Below are 23,143 nucleotides of genomic sequence, written 5' to 3' on the forward strand. Positions count from 1 at the left end.
GAGGTGGTGGGGTGGCCCTGTATATTAGGGAGTGCTATGAATGCCTGGAACTTAGTGATAGTGACAATAGAGTTGAATGTTTATGCATAAGAATCAAGGGGAAGGCAAACAAAGCAGGCATCTTGGTGGGAGTCTGTTATAGACCACCCAACCAGGATGAAGAGAAAGATAAAATATTCTATAAGCATCTGAGAGAACTCTCTTGATCACTTGCCCTTGTCCTCGTGGGGGATTTCAACTTCCCACATGTCTGCTGGAAATAAAATACAGCAGAGAGGAAACAATCCCAGAGGTTTCTAGAGTGTGTAGAGGATAACTTCCTGACACAGTTGGTGAGGGAGCCAACTAGGGAGAGCACCCTGCTGGACCTGCTGTTTGCCAACAGATATAGGCTTGTGGAGGATTTGATAGTTGGAGGCCATCTTGGGCATAGCAACCACAAAATGAGAGAGTTCTCAATTCTTGGTGAAGTAAGGAGGAGGGTCAGCAGAACTGTCCACCTTGGACTTCCAGAGGGCAGACTTGGACCTATTTTAGGGACTGGTTGACAGAGTCCCTTGGGAGGCAGTTCTGAAGGGCAAAGGAACCTAGGAAAGCTGGACAGTCTTCAAGAAGGAAGTCTTGAAGGCACAGGAGCAGCCCATCCCCCAGTGCCAGAAGATGAGCCCGTGGAGAAGAAAACCAGCCTAGCTGATTAGTGAGATCTAGTTGCAACTCAGGGAAAAAAAGAGAGTTTATGCCCCTTAAAAAAGGGTCAGGCCACTCAGGAGGACTACAAAGATGTGAGGCTACACAGGGAGAAAATTAGAAGGTCCAAAGCCCAACTTGAAATCAGTCTGGCTTCATTTGTCAAAGATAAGAAGAAATGCTTCTACAAATATATTAGCAACAAAATGAGGACTAAGGAGAATCTCTGTCCTTTACTGGATCCAAGGGGAAACATAGTGATCAAGGATGAAGAAAAGGTTGAGGTACTTAATGCTTTCTTTGCCTCAGTCTTTAGTAGTAGGACCAGTTGTTCACTGATTAACCAGTCCCCTGAGCTGGAAGACAGGGATGGGGAATAGATTGAAGCCTCCATAATAAGAGAGGAAATGGTTAGTGATCTGCTGCACCACTTATATGTACACAGGTCTATGGGGCCAGATGGGATCCACCCAATGGTACTACTGAAGGAGCTGACAGAAGTGCTCACCAAGATACTTTCAATCAGTTACCAGTAGTCCTGGCTAACTGTGGAGGTCTCAGTAGACTGGAGATTGGCAAATATGACACCTATCTACAAAGAGGGCCAGAAAGAGACTCCAGGAAACTACAGGCCTGTCAGTCTGACTTTGGTGCCAGGAAAGGTAAGGAAGCAGATCACCTTGAGTGCCATTATGCAGCATATGCAGGACAGCCAGATGATCAGGCCCAGTTAGCATAGATTCATGAAAGGCAGGTCCTACTTGAGCAACCTGATCTCCTTCTATGACCAGGTGACCTGCCTTGTGAATGAAGCAAAGCTGTGGATGTTGTGTATTTGGACCATAGTAAAGCCTTTGGTTCTGTTTCCCACAGCATTCTCCTGGAGAAACTGATTACAGATGGCCTAGACCAGTGTACTCTACCTTGGCTAAAAAAACTGGCTGGATGGCCGGGGCCCAAAGAGTTGTGGTGAAGGGGGTTGAATTCAGTTGGTGGTCAGTCACCAGTGGTGTTCCCTAGGGTTTAACTTTGAGGCCAGTTCTGTTTAATATCTTTATCAATGGTCTGGACAAGGAGATTGAGTGCATACTCAGTTAAGTTTGCAGATGACACTAAGTTGGGAGGTAGTGTTGATCTGCCTGAGAGTAGAAAGGCTCTACTGAGGGACCTGGACAGGCTGCCAGGTTTTTGTTCATTTTGCTTTTTTTTTTTTAACTGATGACAGAACTGCAAGAAAAATACTATGGTTAGTTTAAAGGATACTGCAGTAAACATCAAGACTACCGTGGACTAATTTTGTTTTCAATAGGACACTGAACAATGCTGTGAAAAATCACTTGACGCTTTGTGAATATAATGTTTTTCAACCAAAGGATAATGAAACAGCTCACTAGCTACACTTGCATGTTATCAACACTTGACATATCAGTGATAGGCATGAGGGATCTAAGTCAAGACAAGATGGACACCCTTAGCAGCATTTTGAAGAAAAGAAGAGGATGAGCCCAGCTAGCCACATATTTTTCCTTCATGCACTCACCCCCCCCCAAAAAAAAAAAAAAAAAAAAAAATTAGAAAGAGGGTGTGTATGTGTGGAGGGGACCCTGAGCATCCATTTCTATCATTCATTACCTGGGCTCTAAGTGGGAGCTTTCTGCTCTGAAGGACTATGTGCTGCTGGAAATATGTTGCAGCAGGTTTCAGAGGAGCAGGTACAGCCTTGCTGGTGTGACTGGTCCCCTGTTCACTTTGGGAACTCAGTCAGAAGGGTCTCCAGCACCCCCACCTCTTTGGGGAACCAGGAGAGAGACTTGGGGAAAGTAAGCACCATTACCTGTGGTACTGAGCCTGCAAAAATTGAAATTCCTCCTTAATCTGATTGCAGGATTCAGAAATGGTGAATTTAAAGGGCTGAGCAAGCTGATGAGGAGCCTGAAATCATTCAGCAGAAGGTGTTTAAATCACACACACCTGTCACACCCACTCCAGACTGCATCCTCTCCCACTGGCACCCAGAGCTCCCCCAAATGTGATCATCCCTCTAGACACCCCAGTGGTGGTGGCAGTGACTAGACACCCACAGTGCCCTGGGCTCCCCACCCCAACAGAGCTGCTGCTGCTAGCTCTGTCCTACTGGGATACCCACTCCTGAAACAGCCAAGCCCTTATGATAGGGTGGAAGCCAACTAGAATGAGAGTAACTCTAAGGAGCCAACCTCCATCCTGGAGAGGCACCATGGACAGCAATAAGAAAATGGCTACAACTTGGTGGTATCCCCACTGCTCTGTGCCAGGCTAAAGGTGCATTGAAGAACAGGCTGGCAGGGAACCCTCAGCAACAGCAAAATGCAGTGGTGGTGGTGTCCCTGGCTTGCAGGGGTCAATGCCACATTCCCCAAGGCTGGAGAGCGACAATTGCTGCCACTAACTCAGGCAGTCTGGAAACCCTGTGTGGACGATGGACAAAAAGGGATGTGTTGGAGAAAAAAAAGCCCCTCTGCTGGCACCAGTACAAATTATTTTTTTACTTCTGCAAGCTTTTATTGGTTTTGGTTGCTATCCCTCACATTCAAGGAAAAACAGAAGGAAAAAAAAAAAAGAAACAAGCATCTCCTTTCTTTATTAGGACAGGAGTTGGAAAGGTTTGGCAGTACACAGAAGGAGGAGGCACACAGGTAGGGGGGCAAATAGTGGTGGAGGCAGAGAGAGAAGCCAAACATCTGAGCAAGCTGGGTTCCTAGGGCTTCCCACTGCACTATGCAGAGCCCCACTGATGTTCAAGGGCTTTGCAGAGATCACTGCGTGGCAAGGTGGCAGCACAGTGCCATGCAGTGTGAAGTGGCACAGCAGTGTGGCACCAGGTGGCAAGGACCCCTGACCTCTTCCCAACAGAGAACAGCCCTGAAGCTTCCCCACTGCCAAAACTTTGCCACATACACCCAATACATGGGCTTATGGAGGATATGTATATATGGAGTGTATTATTGTCCTAGTGTCAGCTGGGATATAACTATTTTTCTTCTTGGCTAGAATAGCACTATGTTTGGGACTTAATATGGGATTTGGGATAAATATGTTGATAATAAGCTGATTTTTTTAGTTGTTGCTAAGAAATCAAGGACTTTTCAAATGTCCATGTTTTGCTAGTGTGCCAGGTGCACAAGAAGCTGGAAGGGAGCATATCCAGAACAACAGATCCAAACTGGCCAATGTAATATTCAACATCATGTATCATGCTCAGTATATAGATGAGGATTGACTGAGAAGCTGTCTCTCTCTTCTGGGATTGCAGTTTTGGGATTGTCTTTCCTCCGGGATCACTAGCCAGGGATGGGATGTGCATTGGTCAGGAGGTGGTGCGCAGTTGCACTGTGCATCACTTGTTTGTATATTCTATCATTATTGCTATTAATAGTGTGTTCTTGTTTTTAAGCTGTAATAGCGCATTCTTCCATTGTATCTATGAAAGCCTGCATTAGTGACATACTAAATCTGCAAGTACAGTTCAAGTACATTGTTTGAGCCTTGCAGCTAAACCTGTAAGCAAAGTCCAAATAAATCATAGAATCATAGAATGGCTAGGGTTGGAAGGGACCTTAAAGATCACCTAGATCCAATCCTCCTGCCATGGGCAGGGACACCTACCACTAGATCAGGTTGCTTAGAGCACCATCCAACCTGCCCTTGAATACTGCCAGGGATGGGCCATCCACAACTTCCCTGGGCAACTTGTTCCAGTGTCTTGTGACCCTCACATTGCCCCTTGTCCTCTCACTACACACCTGTGCACACCTCCTCCAGAGAGTGATGGTATCCACCCTGCAGAAACCCATGGCATCCCTAAGCTCTGCACCCACCAGCCAGGCAGGCTGGCAGCAAAGTCTTGTGGCTTTTTTTTTTTTTTTTTTTTTTTAATTGGTTGGAAACAGAAGTGCTGAGGTACTAACAGGCTGACTCCTGTTCCTACCTCTGCTGTCAGAGTGGTTCCAAAGAATGTTTATCAATATGGTGATAGGCGCTTTATATATATAAATATAAATATAAATATAAATATAAATATAAATATAAATATAAATATAAATATAAATATATAAAACAAATACTGATGCAGCTTCCCAGACTTAACTCTGTTGTGGGAACATTCTGACACTCAGGCGTTAGGCTGCAGGGTGTTCCCTACACTTAAGCCAGTATGAGATGGCAGCAGTGAACATGTTTGTGGGAGGTGTGCCCAGATAGAGGAGCTCCTCAGCTTAGTCATGGAGCTCTGGGAGGAGGTGAGTAGGTTTAGGACCATCAGGGTTTGTAAGAAAGAGAGACTGTTGGAGTCACACCCTACCTTCCCTGAAACAAACCCAACAGGAAAACAGGGCTCATGATACAGAGAACTTCCTATCCTTTCTCCACCTGGCTGAATGTGGTGACTTAGAGGATAGGGGCCAATGTCAAGTTCCTGCTAGGTGCAGCAGACTACACCCTGCATCAAATCTGTTTCAGTAAAGAAAAAAGATGGGTCATTGTCATAGGTGACTCACTTCTGAAGGGACCAGAAGGCCCAATATGCAGATTGGATCCACTTCTTAGGGAAGTTTGCTGCCTTCCCAGGGCCAGGGTTAAAGATGTACAAAGAAAGCTTCCTACCCTGGTACAGCCCTCAGATTACTATCAACTTTCAGGTAACCAGTGATGAAGTAGCAAGAAGAAATCCAACGGAAATGAAGAGAGACTTCAGGGCTTTGGGACAAATGCTTAAGGGATCAGGAGCACAAGTACTGCTCTCCTCTATCACTCCAGTTTCAAGGATCAATGAGGAAAGAAACAGTAAGAGACAGAAGATCAATACCTAGCTCTGAGCCTGGTGTTACTGGCAGGATTCTGGGTCTTTGATCATGTGTTGATTTACAGGACACCAGGCCTGCTGGCAGCAGATGGGGAAAGCCTAACTTGTAGAGGAAGAAGGATTCTGGGACAAGAGTTAGCAGGGCTCATTGAAAGAGCTTTAAACTATATTTGAAGGGGAATGGGGTTGAAACCAGGCTTACTAGAGAGGAGCCTGGGAGAAGCATGACAGCACTTCTGGGTACAAGTGCTAGCAAGGTCTTACAGACTGTTGTCTCAGTGGAGATAGGGGATGTTGATCCATGTGGCTGCAAAGACGTGAGGGTTAGTGATAGGTTGGTAACTACGGAAGCATCTGAGTATGGTCAAATGGGAATTAGGGCTTCTCCTCAAAAAAAGGTGGCAGGACCATTAGCCCAGCTGAAATGAATGTACACCAATGCATGCAGCATGGGCAACAAACAGGATCTGGAGGACATTGTACAGCAAGAACACTATGATATTGTTGCCATCACAGAAACATGGTGGGAAGACTCACAGAACTGGAGTGCTGCAATTGATGGATACCAACTTTTCAGAAGGGATAGGCAAGGAAGGGAAGGTGGTGGGATGGCCCTCCATGTTAGGGATAGATATGAATGCCTAGAACTTAATGATGTTGATGACAGTGTTGAGTGTTTATGGGTAAGAATGAAAGGGAAGGCAAATAAGGCAGACATCATGGTGGGAGTTTGTTATAGACCACCCAACCAGGATGTAGAGGCTGGTGAAATATTCTATAAGCAACTGGGAGATGTGCCATGAACACTAGCCCTAGTCCTTGTGGGGGACTTCAACTTCCCAGATGTCCTTTGGAAGTACAACACAGCAGAGAAGGAACACTCCCAGAGGTTTCTGGAATGTGTGGAAGTGAACCAACCAGGGAAGGTGCCCTACTGGACCTTCTATTTGCAAACACAGAAGAACTGGTAGGTGATATAATGGTTGGCAGCCATCTAAGGCACAACAACCATGAAATGGTAGAATTCTCTATTCTCAGAGATGTTGGGGGGGGGGGGGGCGCAGCAGAACTGCCACCTTAAATTTCCAAAAGGCTGCAGCTTGGCTGCTGTTCTCAGCTTTTTTTCCTGCTCTGCTGGTGCCATCCTGTAGCTGAAGCCGAAGTGGAAAGAAGGGGGGGGGGGGGTAGGAAGAGAGAGAGAGCCAGCATCCTCTCCTTTTCTCTTTGAGTTTTTATACAGCAGAAAGGGTTCTGTCTTTTCATAAATCATTGGCACACACTGGCAGGGATTTGCAATCCTGGGAACTTCTCTTTAAATTATTGGAATCCTTCAGTCCTTGTTACCTTGCTAAATTTATTATCTTCGTCTTGACAGTGTGTCAGGAGACCTTCTGATTAGCATTCTTATCTTAAGGCGCCTACCAGGCATGATGCAAAACAGAAGATAAGTTTAGGGTAAAAATCTGTTAATTAAGAATATGTTTGATATACTTTCAAAAGAGTAGAAAAAATGTTGAATCAAGAGACATATTTTATATTTTCAAAGTGTTTACATCACTACACTACTTATAAAATTGTGCTACACTGATTCTGCTTATAGAAATCTTGTGCTCCTCTGATCATAAAATTCTGTTAATAAAATAAAGCTTTAATTATAACTACAACTTAGTGCTGTCAGCATTCTGCCCAGAATCCCCAAAAGAACCTGTCTGTTCCTGTAGTGTTGGGTGACAATATTCCATAATTTTATAATGGTAAAAATTGCATAACTTTGGGTGGCTTGATAACAAGGAGACACATGGTACAGCCCAATTATTAGTATTCCACTGAAAATGCCCTTATATTTCCAGTGTTTAAAAAAGGGACAGAGGTTTAATAAACAGTGTCAAGCAACCAGGTGATTTAATGGATGTTAAAAGCATAGCTGCCTCCTCCAGCCACTCCAGCCCAGGGCTCCCTCCAGCCCAGCCACTGGAGCCCAGCTGGGTGCTTCTCAGGGACCTGGAGTCTCTTCCCAGGCTGAGGGACATGGCTGTCACTTTCCCATTTTCAGGTTCGACCATTAGCAAAGTTGAGCATGTATCCCCCCCACACACACATGCACGACACTGACATAACCAGTCACACAGAATGTCACAGACAAGGTGTTGCCTTCAACAGCACCTATGTATAGGTCTCACATAAAGCATAGACATAGACAGTCAAGTCCCCTTCCTCTTCTTTGCCTGGCAGAGGTAGAAGGTCACTAGTGAAAGCACACATACCACTTTCTAGATTCACAAGCATACACACGTTCACGGACCCCTTAAGTAGAGGCACTGCCACTGCCCCCTCTATCTGCCCTGATACCATAAAATTCAGTTGTTGAAAGAACCCTCTAACACTTGTCTTTAAGTTTTAGGAGATGGGCATTCTTCATCGCAGTGCTGGATGCAGGAGAGATAGTTCTCAACATCATGCATGACATGAGTGACAACAGCCAAGACATATTGTCCTACTAGATACATATGTATAAAACTTATTGTAATATATATCAGATTTTGTCATCATTTGAATTTGAGGAACTAAAGGAGGGCTTTCAGACTATGAGAGGGGCGGAACACAGAGGGGTCTAAACCTCCCCTGGTGCAACTTCAGGCCATTTCCTCTAGTCCTATCATTGTTCACTTGAGAGACGAGGTCAGCACCCAACTCCCTACAACCTCCTTTCAGATAGTTGTAGAGAGCAATAAGGTCTCCTCTCAGCCTCCTCTTATTGCTCTTATCTAGTTTAGACTAGATATGAGAAAGAATTTCTTTACTGAGAAAGTAGTCAGGCATTTGAATGGAATGCCCAGGGAGGTGGTGGAGTCACCATACCATGTAGATGAGGCACTTCAGGACATGCTCTAGTGGGCATGGTAATACTAAGATGATTAAGGGAGTGGAACATCTCCCTTATGAGGAAAGGCTGAGGGAGCTGGGTCTCTTTAGTTTGGAGAAAAGGAGACTGAGGGGTGACCTCATCAATGTTTTCAAATATGTAAGGGGTGAGTGTCAGGGAGATGGAGTTAGGCTCTTCTCAGTAGTGACCAGTGATAGGACAAGGGGTAATGGGTGTAAATTGGAGCACAGGAGGTTCAAGTTGAATATTCGAAAAAATTTTTTTACTGTAAGGGTGACAGAGCCCTGGAACAGGCTGCCCAGGGAGGTTGTGGAGTCTTCTTCACTGGAGACATTCAAAACCTGTCTGGACACGTTCCTATGTGATGTACTCTAGGTGGCCCTGCTCTGGCAGGGGGGGTTGGACTAGATGATCTTTCGAGGTCCCTTCCAACCCCTAGGATTCTGTGATTCTGTGATTCTGTAATACAGATATTGATAAATATATTTTATTTATTTTATTAGGGGGGGGGTTATGTTGACGGTTGGATGCAGTGATCTTAGAGGTCTTTTCCAGCTGTGACAATTCCATGATTCTGTGAAAATAAGACTATGTCCACCTCAATCCATAGTATTTCAACCCTTATTCCATACCATTTTGTGCAATACTCATTCTCCAGGTTATGAATTGTCTTTATACAAGTTTGTTGAGTCTAGGTTGAAGATCTTCATCCATCATGACAGTCTCTCAGGGCAGGAGAGATGGTATGGAGTTTGACAGTGTTTGTGCTCAAGTGCTGCAGGTTCATCTTGAGGTTCCTGGATGCCACTGCATTATTCTAGAAAAGCACTTACATCAACTTATTACAACTATACAGTAATTAAAACCATTGTAAGCACATAGCGCTTAGCCAGGTGAGCTTGAGGAAGTGTGATGTAATCAATCTGCCAGGCCTCTTCTTACTTGTATTTTAACCAATGTCCCCTGTGCCACAAAAGTTTTAACTGGCTTGTTTGACCCCTTTGGTTGCATCTCTTCCTTGATGACTGGAAGTGTCATGGGCCCACCGAGCTAGAAACAGTTCACCTCTGCTCCCAGTTCAGATCTGTTTGGAACACCTTAGTTTCCTGATACACTTGCTGGTGGTGATGGTGTTCTTCAGTGGCCTGTCTCTTAGCTATGTGGGCATCTCCGTGCTGTACCCTAAATGTTAGTGTCTCTAGCTGGGCAGCGATATCTTGCCACAGGGTGGCAGCCCAAATAGGCTTCCCTCTGCCCTGCCGTTTTTTCCATTTCCATACTTTCAACCTCCCCCACAACGCATTTGCTGCCATCCATGAGTTGGTATAGAGGCAAAGTACGGGCAACTTTTCTCATTCAGCAATGCCCAGGGCCAGCTGGATAGCTTTTACTTCTGCATATTGGCTTGATTCACCTTCTCCCTCAGTCACTTCTACAACTTGTGTAGAACTCCAAATGGCAGCTTTCCACCTCTGCTGATTTCCTACAAGACAGCAGGATCCATCAGTGAAAAAAGCAAATTTCTTCTCATGATCTGAGAGTTCATTATTTGGGGGGGCTTCCTCAGCACTGGTCACTGCCCCATGCAGTGACATTCCAAACATCTTTACCCTCTGTCAAGTTTTTAATCACTTCCACATTGCCTGGGCAATTAGGGCTACTTACTCAAGCTCACTGCATTATCAGGACAGTCCATTTACGCCAGGTGGCATCAGTGGCATGGCATGTAAACATCCAGCTCAGGATTGGTAGTTGGGGTGTTAGGAGGAGGCTCAGTACCAATTACTTCTGAAGCAGCTTGAACTCCTTTGTAGGTGGACAATATTTCTATTTCAGTCAAAGTATAATTGGCCTCTGAGCCTTTTTATTGCCAACTCAAAAATCCTAGGTGAGGCACCAGAGGAGGCTCCAGGTACAACCACTCCTTGCCTCTCTAGTTGACAGATCAGGTGACATATGGGGAGCTGGGAGTCTCTGTTGGTATGGTGTACTGTAACAGAAGCAGTTGGTACCTGCTGTTCCTCCACTCTCATCAGGCCCACCACAGAATGGTCATCTGAAAGGTTGGGCAAGGTAGACACTTGGTCAGTGCCCTCAATCTCCACAGCTGCTACACCAAAGGCCCACTTATACCCTTTTGGGTCCTTGAAATACCCTTTCTGGAGAAAGTCTATACCAAGGATGCATGGAGCATCTGGGCCAGTCACTATACAGTGGGTCTCCCAGTCATTTCCAGTTAGTCTCATTTCACCTTCAAATACAGTCAGTATTCTTGAGACCCTCCTGTGACTCCAGAGATGGTAATGGAGTCTGCCCCTCTATGATTTTGATGGTATCACTGTGCACCAGCGTCTACCAGGGTTCTGTATCTCTGTGGATCTACTGTGCCAGGCCACCGAATCCACACTGTCCAGTAAACTTGGTTATCCCTCTCCTCCACCTGGCTGGAGGCAGGGGCTCTGTAATTTGCAGCACAGTGCCCAGTATTAACAGAGGGATTTGTACAGTGTGCAGGACTCACATGGTTATTTTTACTAACAATTGGGTCGGAGACCCATCTGCTTGGGCCAGCATATCTTTCTCTGGAGACTGGAGCAGCCATCCTCTTGGAAAAGTTCTCTCTAGTGGTGTTAACTTGCAGCTCCCATACTCTTGTGTGCAGAGCAGTGGTGGGTTTGCCATCCCATCTGATGTGAGTTATTAATTCAAATAAGTAAAATTTTAGGGAAAAAATAACATTTGAGGAAAATCACATATAAGAGAACAAAAGAGACACACAGAATAAAAATAGGGCTCACGTAACAGTGAAACAGTAAAAATTAAACAAAAGCTGATTCCAGTTATAGAAAAAAAACATGCTCAAACTAGTCAATAGGCCGTGAGAAAGATCTGCAAGACAAATAAAAGGGATGGGAAGGAGCACTTACCTTGGTTACATCCTTGAGCATGGGATAGAAAAACATTGAGTAATTGGATTCACTGTATTAACTTACCATTAATATATTAACAAGCTATTAGCATACTAAAATACCCACCCATAGGCTAGAGAGACCCCTATTAATAAAAAGCCCCTTACTCTTTGAGCTCGTGTAGTGAAATTTTTGAGCATTGCCACTTTAAATGGAAGTGAGAAATTAGTTAACCAATCATGGGTGCGAATGATAGAATAATGTTAGAGATAAAGTTCTTTGTCATGATTTTGTGTACAAAAGTAGCACTTTAGTTTTGGAAAATTTGAGCTTTGTTTGTGGAATACCACACTGCTCCCCTTTATGCGCAGAACTGGATATTAAAGCAACTTTCTTGGCTCTGTGTGATTGGCTTTTCACACTCTGTGTAATGGATCCCGCTTTTGGGACATTTCTGGTGACCCAGATGTGACTGCCGTAGAGCCTTGCCCAGATTGCCTCGCCTCCCAACAGTGGACTGGACCACCTGGGGCTCCAGCACAAACCAACCTGTTGTTCAGGGAACTCTGGCAGATCCTCTCCAGTGTTGAGCAGTAAGCAACTCAAAGGTGCAATGCTATAAAAGAGATACTGGGGAGGGGGGGAAGGGTGTGTGTGTGTGTGTGTGTGTGTGTAATTTGGAATATCCACTGTAAAGTATTTGGTTTTATTGGTACCATAAAACTAAATTGGGGAAATTTCATACATAGACATTTGGCAAGGCAAGAGGGTCCTTGTCTCTGCTGGAGCTGTTTGATGTTGGGAGTTTTTGGAAGAAAATGGATATGTGAGCAATCCTGACTAATTAGCTTCAGCCAGAGTGAGCTAAGGGCCTTGAGGCCCAGCTGCAAGGTTATTAAAAGATCAACTATGTGCAAAAGATAAGAGAGTTGGCAGCAGAAAAGAAGAATAACAGGATGGGAAAGCATTGCATAGACAGCACATAAACAGTTGTATTTAACCAGTTCTGAGCCCCTGAGAAGAAGAAAGTTACGGCAGATAAAAAGTTGCAAACAGGATGCCTGCGATCAACAAAGCAGGACAAGGACGATAAGCAGTACCCTATCGCAATGCGACAACAGGCGTGTGGACAGCAACACGCAGCCAATCAACATGAGCCACAAAGACGCCAAGACCATATAAATGTAACGCTTTGCTTAATAAAATCGAGCTTTGTTGCTAACTCATATTGAGTCGTCTCATTGCTCCGCAAGCCCGCCTCCGCAGTTTGAAACAGTGTTAATTCTTTTACGGTTGCAGTACGGGTATGATTACTTCCAGTGAGACTCTCTTCTTGAATGCATCCTTAAAATTGGAAAATATTTGGGAACATTCTAATGACAAAAAAACCAAATTATAATGTATTGCAATCATTGTTGGTCACTAAATGTAACTTTGAATTATTAGGTTATATTCCACTTAATGATGTTTTGTCGTAGCATGGATAATTGGGATGAGGTGCTATATATGAATGCTTCTTTGATTTTGTATGGAAGGCCAGAGATTCAAAAGAAGCGTGATATTAAGGAGAATCACATTTTGTATGCAGGACTGAGAACTAGTAAGAAAGGTTGTCATAAGTCAGTGAAAGGCGATGAGGTTGCGGAAAATGTGCAGTGGTTGGTCGCCTCAGCTTCCCCTCCCTACCCTGAAAATGCACCACCTGTGTATGAGAGGAGTGAAAGGATCTGAGGAAATTAATTTAAGTCCAATGACCAGGACAATGAGGGGACAGCATCCCACTGTTCAAGACCCTTTAAAACAAGGAGTGAGGTGGAGAGACAGCTTGTTTATGTGCAAGTCCCTTTTACAGTGCCAGACCTGTTAAATTGGAAACCATCTGTAGGGTATTATCAGGCTAATCTGAGGGAGATGTATGAGCTACTCCAAACAATCATGATGACACATAAACCCACCTGGGGGGATATCCAGGCACTTTTAGAGACCCTCCTCACTACTGAGGAAAAGCAAATAGTTTTGGAGAAAGCTAAAGAAGAAGAGGAACAGAAATATGCACAAAATTATATTAATTTGGTTATGCCCAGGGAGAACCCAGACTGGGATCCTGACTCCAGGAGGGACCTGGGCAGACTTAAGCAACATGAGCAATAATCTTTATGGAGATCAGCATAAATCGACTTATAAACTGAAAAACTTGTCAAAATTATACGAGGTTAGATAGAGGTCTTATGAGGAACCCTTGATCTCTTATGAGAGGCTGTGCAAAAGTGCTAGAAAGTGGACTGATTTAGATCTGAAGGAGAAAACTAACTGAAAGATGTTTAACATGCTGTTTATGGGTCAGTCAGTCTCAGATATAAGAAAAAAATTACAGAAATTGGATGGGGCAGAAGGAATGCCAATCTTGCAGTTGATCAAACTAGCAAATAAGGTGTACATTAATCAAGGTGAGAAGAAGAAAAAAGAAAAACAAAACGAGATTGCAGAAGTTGTTATTAGCTGCTGCTGTAACTATATATCTATAACTATGTCCCTGACCTGTTGTTCAGGGAACTCTGGCAGATCCTCTCCAGTGTTGGGCGGTAAGCAACTCAAAGGTGCAATGCTATAAAAGAGATATTTGGGGGGGGGGATTTGTAATATCCGCTGTAAAATAGTCAGTACTGTAAAACTAAACTAGGGAAATTTTCTCCTCTTCCTGATTCCTCTTAGCTGGGGAAGAGTTGTTGGGTGAGAGAGTAAACTGCTTCAGATTAGCCCTGGATGCAGGCTAAATTAAGACAATGGGTAATAAAGTATCTGTCTTTTACAGACAGTTCTTATTAGAATAAAATATTTGTAAAGTATTCTTTAAAATGGAAGCCAACCATTATGGAGATGAGGGCTAAAGCCATTCCCTTTTATGTTTATTATCCCATAATTGTCTTATGGGTTTTTTTCTCCACTAAGTCTCAAAGCAAATGAGTGAAATAGTGTGTAATGGTTGTAAGCTGCTTCCTGATTCAGGAATACATCGAAAATCTGGAGATATTTATTAAGTAGTGATTTTGAATTCAATTATGCCAATGATAATGGTACATACACTTAAATTTATGGCCATTGGGGTGTTTTTTATCACTAAATGTGAAATTAAAGACAATTTCACATTTGAGGTATGCACAGTGTTTATTCCTTCTAAAATGAGCATGTAGAATTGGTTAAGAAAGCTTAGTCAGACTTCATCTCTGGGGAATATTGTTTGGGTGTGTGTGCTCTCAGTTTGTGGAGGGATTTGATCAGTTGATCCATATGTCACAAATTCATTGATCCATTTCTATTCTTTCTTCAAGCTTGATGCCAGATGCTCTTTGTTGTGGTCTTGAACTTAGTGCAGCAATGTTTTGGGCTGCCTTCCTTTAGCTATCTGTTTCATCATCCAATTACACCTTTCCATCTGAGAAGGGGTATCTAAAAAGGACTGGAAGCTGGGAGCTTAAGTCAGGGCAGCTAACCCAAGCTAACAGTTGTATCCCGTACCACTTAAGTCATGCTCATTGTAAAAAGGGGGGATATGCTGTTGGTGGGGAGTTCCATTTCCTAGGGTTTCTCCCTCGTGGCCTGCCTGCTATTTCTGAAGACTAGACTGAATATAAGATTATATATTTTAAGTTGCTGTTTGTATTAGTTTTGTTATTTCATTATTTTTTTCATATACATTTCAACCCACAGGGCTTCTCTTCCTAATTCTTTCTTGGCTGGGGAGGGGTTGTGGTGTGAGAGAGCAAACTGCTTCAGTGTAGCCCTGGATAAGGGCTAAATGATGACAACAGAATATAAAACACCAACATATCAGTGCCTTGAAATTATAGACTATTAGGTTCTTATAAGCAAAGGAATTATCCTACTATTTTTGTTGCATATGTCTTACTTTATGTGACAGAACTATTTGAATACCATTTTCAGGATTGCTGGCATAAGAAGTTACTAGTGTGTAGTGTAGTTTTATCCCTCCCTTTTAATTTCCAGCTGAAGGTTAAGGTACTTCTCCCCCTCGTGCAAATTATTACATTTTTCCCCTTCTCTATGAATTGAAGACATTTTTAGGATGAGAATACAAGGATATAATTAAAAGAAAGATAGCAAACTAAAACGTGCAGAATGTGGGGGGAAAATATCTGCACTACAAAAAAAATTTGAGAAGTCTATGTTTCTCGTGGCTGCTTGGTGTGAGAGGCCATATGCTCCTCTTTCATCCCTTCCATGACGGCTGCAGGCCTGGTAGGGGCGGCCTTCGAGCGCCGGCCTTGGGTGGGGGGTAGCATCCCGGGAGTTCCTGGTTCCACCAGCCGCTCATTCATGGCGTGCAGCGGCGCAGAAGAGTGGGAGAGAGAGTCCGCCATATTTATGCCTTACCACGCCCTCAGAGCCAAGCTATTTAAGAGCCTGGCGAGCTGGATTCAGGGTGTGTGTGCCCCAATCTCTGTCTGCCTTCTTTTCCTCGGTGGTAGTGCTCTTTCTACCCGCTACCTCTTACTGTTAGAGCTGGAACAAGCCACGACAGCTCTTCGGCAGCAGCTCTCCCCGCGGGAGGGAAGAGCGACCGTGCCTGGAAGACGGGTCTATCGTAAGGAAGTTTTTCCCCTAGGCGTACGATCGGGTTGCCGGGCAGCGGCGGGCTTGCCCATTTTCGAAGGAGCTGAGCTCTCGCTTTAGGATAGAGAGAGTGAGAAGGAAGTGTGTGTGAGGGGGGAGGGATTTTAGCAGCCATTAGCATTTCTGTGGGGGGTGGTTACTTCGGAAGGTGGTGGTGGGGGTGTAGTTTGCGAGGGACGTTCGGGAACAGCGCTGATTGCAGTAGGAGACAGTGGCAGAGATAACGGGGTGGGAAGGAGGGAGAGGAGTGTTTGTGCCGAGTGGCTTGGCTCGCCGAGATAGCATTGCTGCTGCCGCGGCTGCTATAGTGGATGTTTTCATGTTGCTTGGTGCATATTTTAGAGGAGAGGAGGAGTGTGAAGGGGCGACTAGTTGAGGCAAGAAACTAGGGATCTGTGCTGCTGCCCTGCCCCCATTTTCTCCTTGCCCGTGTGTGGCATCGAGGCAGCTCTCTGCAGTGCCCGGGTGGGGGCTCCCGGCCAGAGAGTGTCTGTGTTCCTCGGGGCTGCTGCTTTGGTGGTGTGTGTGTGCGTGCGCGCGCGTTTTTCGGGTCGGGGGTGGGGGTTGTGTCTGAACCAGTTAAGAAGAATGACTTTGGAGTCCATCATGGCGTGCTGCCTGAGCGAGGAAGCCAAGGAAGCTCGACGGATCAACGACGAGATCGAGCGGCAGCTGCGTCGGGACAAACGGGATGCCCGTCGGGAACTGAAGCTGCTGCTGTTGGGTGAGTGCAGGTCGCCATCGGCACATACGCCTCAAGTGCCGCTGGGGGTGCAGCCGCCCCGAGTTTCCTCCGGCTGGCCCCACCCTTGAGTTACATGGCACGGTCGGTTCGGTTTATCCCTGGTGCTCACTATGTTTGTCACGGGGCGGTCGTGGCGGCGGTGACCCGCTCGCCGTTCCTCCGCCGCCTTGTGTGTATACGCCTGTGCAGGCTTCGCCGAGGCGCTTGTAGCTGGGTGGTTTTGATATAGTAGGGAAATCGGCTTTCCAAAATGGAGAGACAAAGAATGGGTGGTGAGTGAAGGGTGTTTCGGGAATATTGACGAAGATGGTTCTAGGAAAGTGATGGTAAGGAAGCAGATTAATGAAAGAACTCGCAGGGTGAGTTTCTTTGCAGATTGATGGTAACAGGCTTTAATATCTGCATTGTTCTGTGAGCCTTAGAAAGGTGGTTGTGTCACTGGTTGCATTTTTTAATTGTTTATTTAATGAAGCAAACTGGGATAAGGGGCTTATGCCCAGATTGTTGTCTGATTTTTAAAGTATAAGGACAAAGAAACCATAAAGACCCAGATGCATCCATGAAGTTCAAGAGTAACCTTAAGTATGCTGGAGGATAATAGGATCATTGATACCTTTGGAATCCACCCACTGTTCAGGAAATAAGATCTATTGTATCATTTTCTTTTAATTAAAATTGGTTTTTATTTTGGAGCCATAAGTGTGCAAAGGCAACGTTTGTTTAATAGAAATTTGACTAGTGTTAAAATAAGCCTTTTGAAATACGTTTGTCTATATCTAATGTGTTCTTCTACGTTGTGTAGTTCTTGTGGTAATACAGCTTCAGCCTTGTATTAGCAATCCTTGAAATGGGTCTGCACCAGTGTTTGGTGTATGAATGAATGGGAATGTTTCAAGTGCATGTGGGGTGTTTAGGCCAAAGACTTTTGTCTTGGGTTGTGTACATGAAAGTAATGGTTTATCTTGGAGGATAAACTGTCTTTTCAAAAAGATAAGGAGAGTTGAAAGGAAGTCAGAATTTACTTTAATGCTTATTCATGAATGTGTTATTTCCTACTTCAGTACAGTGGGTTTTCTGTGTATGAAGAAATGTATTGGGCTCCTTAACTGATTTGAAAAAAGGGGTAGAGACAAATACAATGCTACCAGTAATAACATTCAGTCTCATTTTGGCCTAATTTTTGGTTGATTGGAAGTGTCTATTTCAAGATCCAAATCCAAGATAAAATAGAGGACAGCTTGCATTTGCTTAATTTTATGGATGTTTAAGTATAATTACTATATACATTTGCTACAAGCGAATAAGTTAGCACATATTGCTCAGGTCCAAATTGTTCTGCATTTCCTGGTTTTCTTGCAGTAATTTTAGAGATTTCTCCCAAGTTTTTAAGAATGCATGAAACGTACTGAATGATGCAAACATACCACCCAGAGAGCAAATTCAGAGATTTGGTTCTACTATTAGTAGTGCAGAACATGTATTGTTTTATAAGATCCCCCTGCTGGTAAGGTTAAGTGTATGGATAGGTAATGGTAGATTAGAGCCTAATTGTGGCATTACTTTAGACCAAATGAAATAAGGTGATTTCAGAGCCATCATATAACAAGCCATCGCTTGGAAAGCTTTGGAGAAATCTCACTGATTGGTTGTATGAACCTTTTTTGCATATATCAGTATAAACCATACTTCTAAAGATGTAAGCATAATGTACCAGAAACTGAGATGTAAATGTTCTGCTTCATACTTAATAGCATTATCTATATTTGAGTGTAGAAATTGTTACTGTGTAGGCATTTTTTGTATTGGACTTTGTCAGCCTCAGACACATTTGAAAGTGTTTGTGTACGGGCAGCTGTTAAACAGTTAATGATCTCATCTTGTAAAACACAGTATAGCAGTGAACCACTGTTGAAAACACAGGGTTGGATAGAGATTCAAATTTCAATTTATCAAAAAAAAGCTCCCAAAACAAAACTTCCTAAAAATTTGTTTAATTAGCAGGTTTTTCTTGGGTATCTGACAGTACTTCTTTCAATCACTCTCACTGCTTCCTAGCATAGTAATTTGTTCAGTTCTTAAATTTGTTATTTGTTTGGGTCATTCATATGGTTGATATGGACAAATCCATTTTAGAAAAAGGAAAATAATAATTAAAATGGGGAGACTGGGAACATAACTGTCTGAAATTGAAGTCATCTATTTTTGTAATTGACTTGACCTCTACTGTCCCATTACATATCTGTCCCTCAAAACTTAAAGTAGCAGCATTGGTTAATTTAATTTTATGTAAATGTCAGGTAAGCTTTTTTCAAAAGTTCCAACTTCTCAGTTCCACTTTAAAAAATGTTGTTTGACTTAAAAGTCTAAGTAGGCTTTTGAACATGGGACAAAGGTATGTCCTTTTGATCACAAGGAGAGAACATAGATTAATTTGAGTTATGTTAATTGTCCATGCATGTTCTTAGAACTTGTTGCAAGTGCAGACTAAAAGGCCTTAACTCAAAATGTTTTAAGGAACAAATGAGCATATCCATGTCATGTAATGGGATGTACATACAAATGCACATATGTAGCAAAGATAAAGAAAAAAATTCTAGGTAAGAAAACAGGTGGTTGGGTTTTTTCCCTCCTTAACTTGTAGAATATTATAGTGCTTCCTTGCAAAGTGAAATTTGTTCCTCCTAACTGTATAGCTTACTATGGCTGTGTGGCACGAGCTATGCTATGTGTACACTTCTAGTGTATTAATAATGGTATCTTTTTACTTTTCATGGGATCAAGGAGTTTAAAATGTTGAAAGTAATTTCTGGAAACTCTGCATGATAAGATTTTAAATTGTTACTTAAAAATAAGAAACCTTCTCCATGATTAAACATTTAAATATCACTTATAGGTACTGTAATGAACACAAATGTCCTGTTCTATTAAAAAATTAGGCAAAGTAAATTTTTTATTATTGTAATTCTAAAAAGGGAGAACTCTGATTCTGTGCACTAAAGTATACTACAAAGACATAGTAATAGTTCAGCTAGCACAACTCGACTGTTTAAGGTACTTTGGAACAGAGTCACTGAATTTGATTTTCATCTTCTGTATTTTTCAAATTGTTCTGTGTTTCATTACTACTGAACATATTGTGAAACTTTGAGTGTTCTCCAGAGTGTAAAGTTGTTAATATCTGTTGCTTGCTGTTGTAAAAACATTTATTGTTATAGCACAAAAAAAAAAAAAAATGAGGGGGGGGGAAACATTGCAATGAAGAATGAGGAAAAGGTGGAGATACTCAATGACTTCTTTGCCTCAGTCTTTAATAGTCAGATCAGTTATCCTCAGGGTTTTCAGCACCCTGAGCTGGAAGATAAGGACAGAGCAGCACAACCACCATAATGAAGAAAGGACAACTAGAATGGGGGACATATAAGGAAGCTGTCCAAGCAGCAAGAGGCCTAGTTAGAAAAGTCAAAGCTCAGAACTAAATCTAGCCAGGGAGATCAAGGGGAATAGCAAACATTTCTATAGGTATATTAACAGCAAAAGGAAGACTAGGGAAGGTGTGGGCCCCCTCAGAAAGGAAACAGGTGAACTAGTGACAAGTGATATGGAGAAGGGTGAGGTTCTCAATGACTTCTTCACCTCAGTCTTCCCTGGCAAGGGCTCCAGCCACACTCCTGAAGTCACGGGAAGTCAATGGCAATGGCTGGAAGGAAGAACTGGCCATTGTAAATGAAGATCAGGTTTATGACCATCTGAAGAACCTGAAAGTGTACAAGTCCATGGGACCTGATGGGTTATATCCATGGGTACTGAGGGAACTGGCAGATGTGGTTGCTAAACCACTGTCTATTACATTCCAGAAGTCATGGCAGTCTGGTCAAGTCCCCACAGACTGGAAAAGGGGAAACATAACCCCCATTTTCAAAAAGGAAAAGAAGGAAGATCCAGGTTACTACAGGCTGGTAAGTCTCACTTCCGTGCCTAGTAAGATCATGGAGTAGATCCTTCTGGAGGCACTGTTGGAACAGAAGAATAATGAGGAGGTGACTGGGTATAATCAAGATGGCTTCACGTGTCTGACAAACCTTGTGGCCTTCTATGAAAAGGTCACAGCATCAATAGACAAGGGAAGAGCAACTGACATGATTTACTTGTACCTGAGCAAAGCCTTTGACACTGTCCCATACGACATTCTGGTCTCCAAGCAGGTAAAACATGGGTTTGATGGATGGACCACTTGGTGGATTAAGAACTGGCTGTCAATGGGTCTGTGTCCAAGTGGAGGCCAGTGACAAGTGGATTCCCTCAAGCATCAGTGTTGGGACCAGTCTGTTTGTTGGTGATGTAGATGGTGGCATTGAGTATACCCTTAGCAAGTTTGCTGATGACACCAAGCTGTGTGGTGTGGCTGAAACACTTGAGGGAAGGGATGCTATCCAGAGGGACCTTGATAGGCTGGAGAGGAGGGCCCATGCCAACGTCATGAAGTTCAACAAGACCAAGTGCAAGGTCCTGCATCTGGGTCGAGGCAATCCTACGCACCAATATAGGCTGGGCATTGACTGGCTTGACAGCAGCCCTGAGGAAAAAGACTTGGAAGTGATGGTGGACAAGAAGTTCAACATGAGCCATCAGTGTACGCTTGCAGCCCAGAAAGCTAACTGTATCCTTGGCTGCATCAAGAGAAGCATGGCCAGCAGGTCAAGTGAGGTGATTCTCCCCCTCTGCTCTCATGAGACCCCACCTGGAGTACTGTGTCCTGTTCCGGAGCCCCTATTACACGTCTTCCAGCATGGACATGCTGGAGTGTGTCCAAAGAAGGGTGTCACAAGTATGATCAGAGGGCTGGAATTCCTCTGCTATGAAGACAGACTGAAAGAGTTTGGGTTATTCAGTCTAGAGAGGAGAAGGTTCCGAGGAGACCTTATTGTAAGCCTTCCAGTAAGTATCTGAAGGGGGCCTACAAGGAAACTGGTGATGGACTTTTTAGGATGCTGGGTAGTGATAGGACAAAGGGGAATGGATTCAAATGAGAGGAGGGTAGATTTAGATTGGAAGTTAAGAAGCTCTTCACCATGAGGGTTGAACTGGCAGAGGAGCTCACCAAGCCTCTCTCCATCATTTACCAACAGTCTTGCCAAGGTGGCACCCATCTACAAGAGGGGCCAGAAGGAGGATCCAGGGAACTACAGGCCTGTCAGCCCAACCTTAGTACCAGGAAAAATTATGGAGCAGTTCACCTTGAGTGTGCTCACATGTCAAGTTCAGGGCAGCCAGAGGATCAGGCCCAACCAGCATGGGTTCAGGAAGGGCAGGTCCTGCTTGACCAACCTGGTCTCCTATTATCAGGTGACTCACTTAGTGGACAAGGGAAAGGCTGTGAGCATTGTCTACCTGGACTTTAGTAAAGCTTTTGACACTGTTTCCCACAGCATTCTTCTGGAGAAGCTGGAGACTTGTGGCATAGACAGGTGTACTATTTGCTGGATAAAAAACTGGCTGACTCAGAGTTGTAGTGAATGGAGTTAAATCTAGTTGGTGGCTGGTCACCAGTGGTGTTCCCCAGGGCTCAGTTTTGAGCCCGGTGTTGTTCAATATCTTTATCAGTGATCTGGATGAAGGGACTTAGTGGTTCCTCAACAAGTTTGCAGAGGACATGAAGTTGGGCAGAAGCTTTCATCTGCCTGAGGATAGGAAGGCTCTGCAGAGGGATCTGGGTAGGTTGGATTGATGGGTTGAGGTTTAACAAGGCCAAGTGTTGGGTCCTGCATTTTGGTCACAGCAACTGTCCAGGCTTGAGGAAGAACGGCTGGAAAGATGCCTGGTGGAAAAGTACCTGTTCATGACCTATTCAAAAACAGTGTACATGAGACACATCAGGGCGTCCTCAAGTGTGCATGGTGGTTTTTCTCTGGGTTGACTTGGTGATGTTTTCTAACCATGGTGATGTTGTGAAATATGAGTATCTTTTCATTCTCAAACTGTGTGGTGAAATCAACACACTGGAGGGAAGGGATGTCATCCAGAGGGACCTTGACAGTCTTGAAAAGTAGATTTGTGCAAACTGCATGAAGTTTAATAAGGCCAAGTGCAAAGTTCTGCACCTGGGTTGAGGCAATCCCATGCACCAATACAGGCTGTTAGGAGAAAGGATTGAGGGCAGTCTTGAAGAGAAGGACTTGGGTGTGGTGGTGGTGGACCAGAAGCTTAACGTGAGCTTGCAGCCCAGAAAGTGGAACATGTCCTGGCCTGTATCAAAAGAAGTGTGGCCAGCTGGTTGAGGAAGGTGATTCTCCCCCTCTGTTCTGTTCTTGTGAGACCCTACCTGGAGTACTGTATCCAGTTCTGGAGTATCCAAAATATGGAGGACATCTTGCTTCTTGAACATCTCCAGAGCAAGAGAGCTAGAGCACCTCCCCTATGAAGACAGGCTGAGTAAGTTAGGGTTGTTC

The 23,143-nt window shown here is 43.9% G+C and overlaps 1 protein-coding gene across 1 annotated transcript in view; it reads left to right on the plus strand.

Moving 5' to 3' along the window:
* The first annotated feature begins 16,476 nt into the window (after positions 1 to 16,476).
* The window catches only part of LOC103534494 (guanine nucleotide-binding protein subunit alpha-11), a 121,794-nt gene continuing 115,127 nt past the window's right edge, over positions 16,477 to 23,143 (plus strand). Inside the window, 1 exon segment of the mRNA XM_030468355.1 lies at positions 16,477 to 16,676. Coding sequence (XP_030324215.1) covers positions 16,541 to 16,676 — 136 coding nt within the window. The 5' untranslated portion in view covers positions 16,477 to 16,540.

The sequence above is a fragment of the Calypte anna genome, chromosome W (assembly GCF_003957555.1).
Source record: "Calypte anna isolate BGI_N300 chromosome W, bCalAnn1_v1.p, whole genome shotgun sequence".
In the NCBI taxonomy this organism is placed as follows: Eukaryota; Metazoa; Chordata; class Aves; order Apodiformes; family Trochilidae; genus Calypte; species Calypte anna.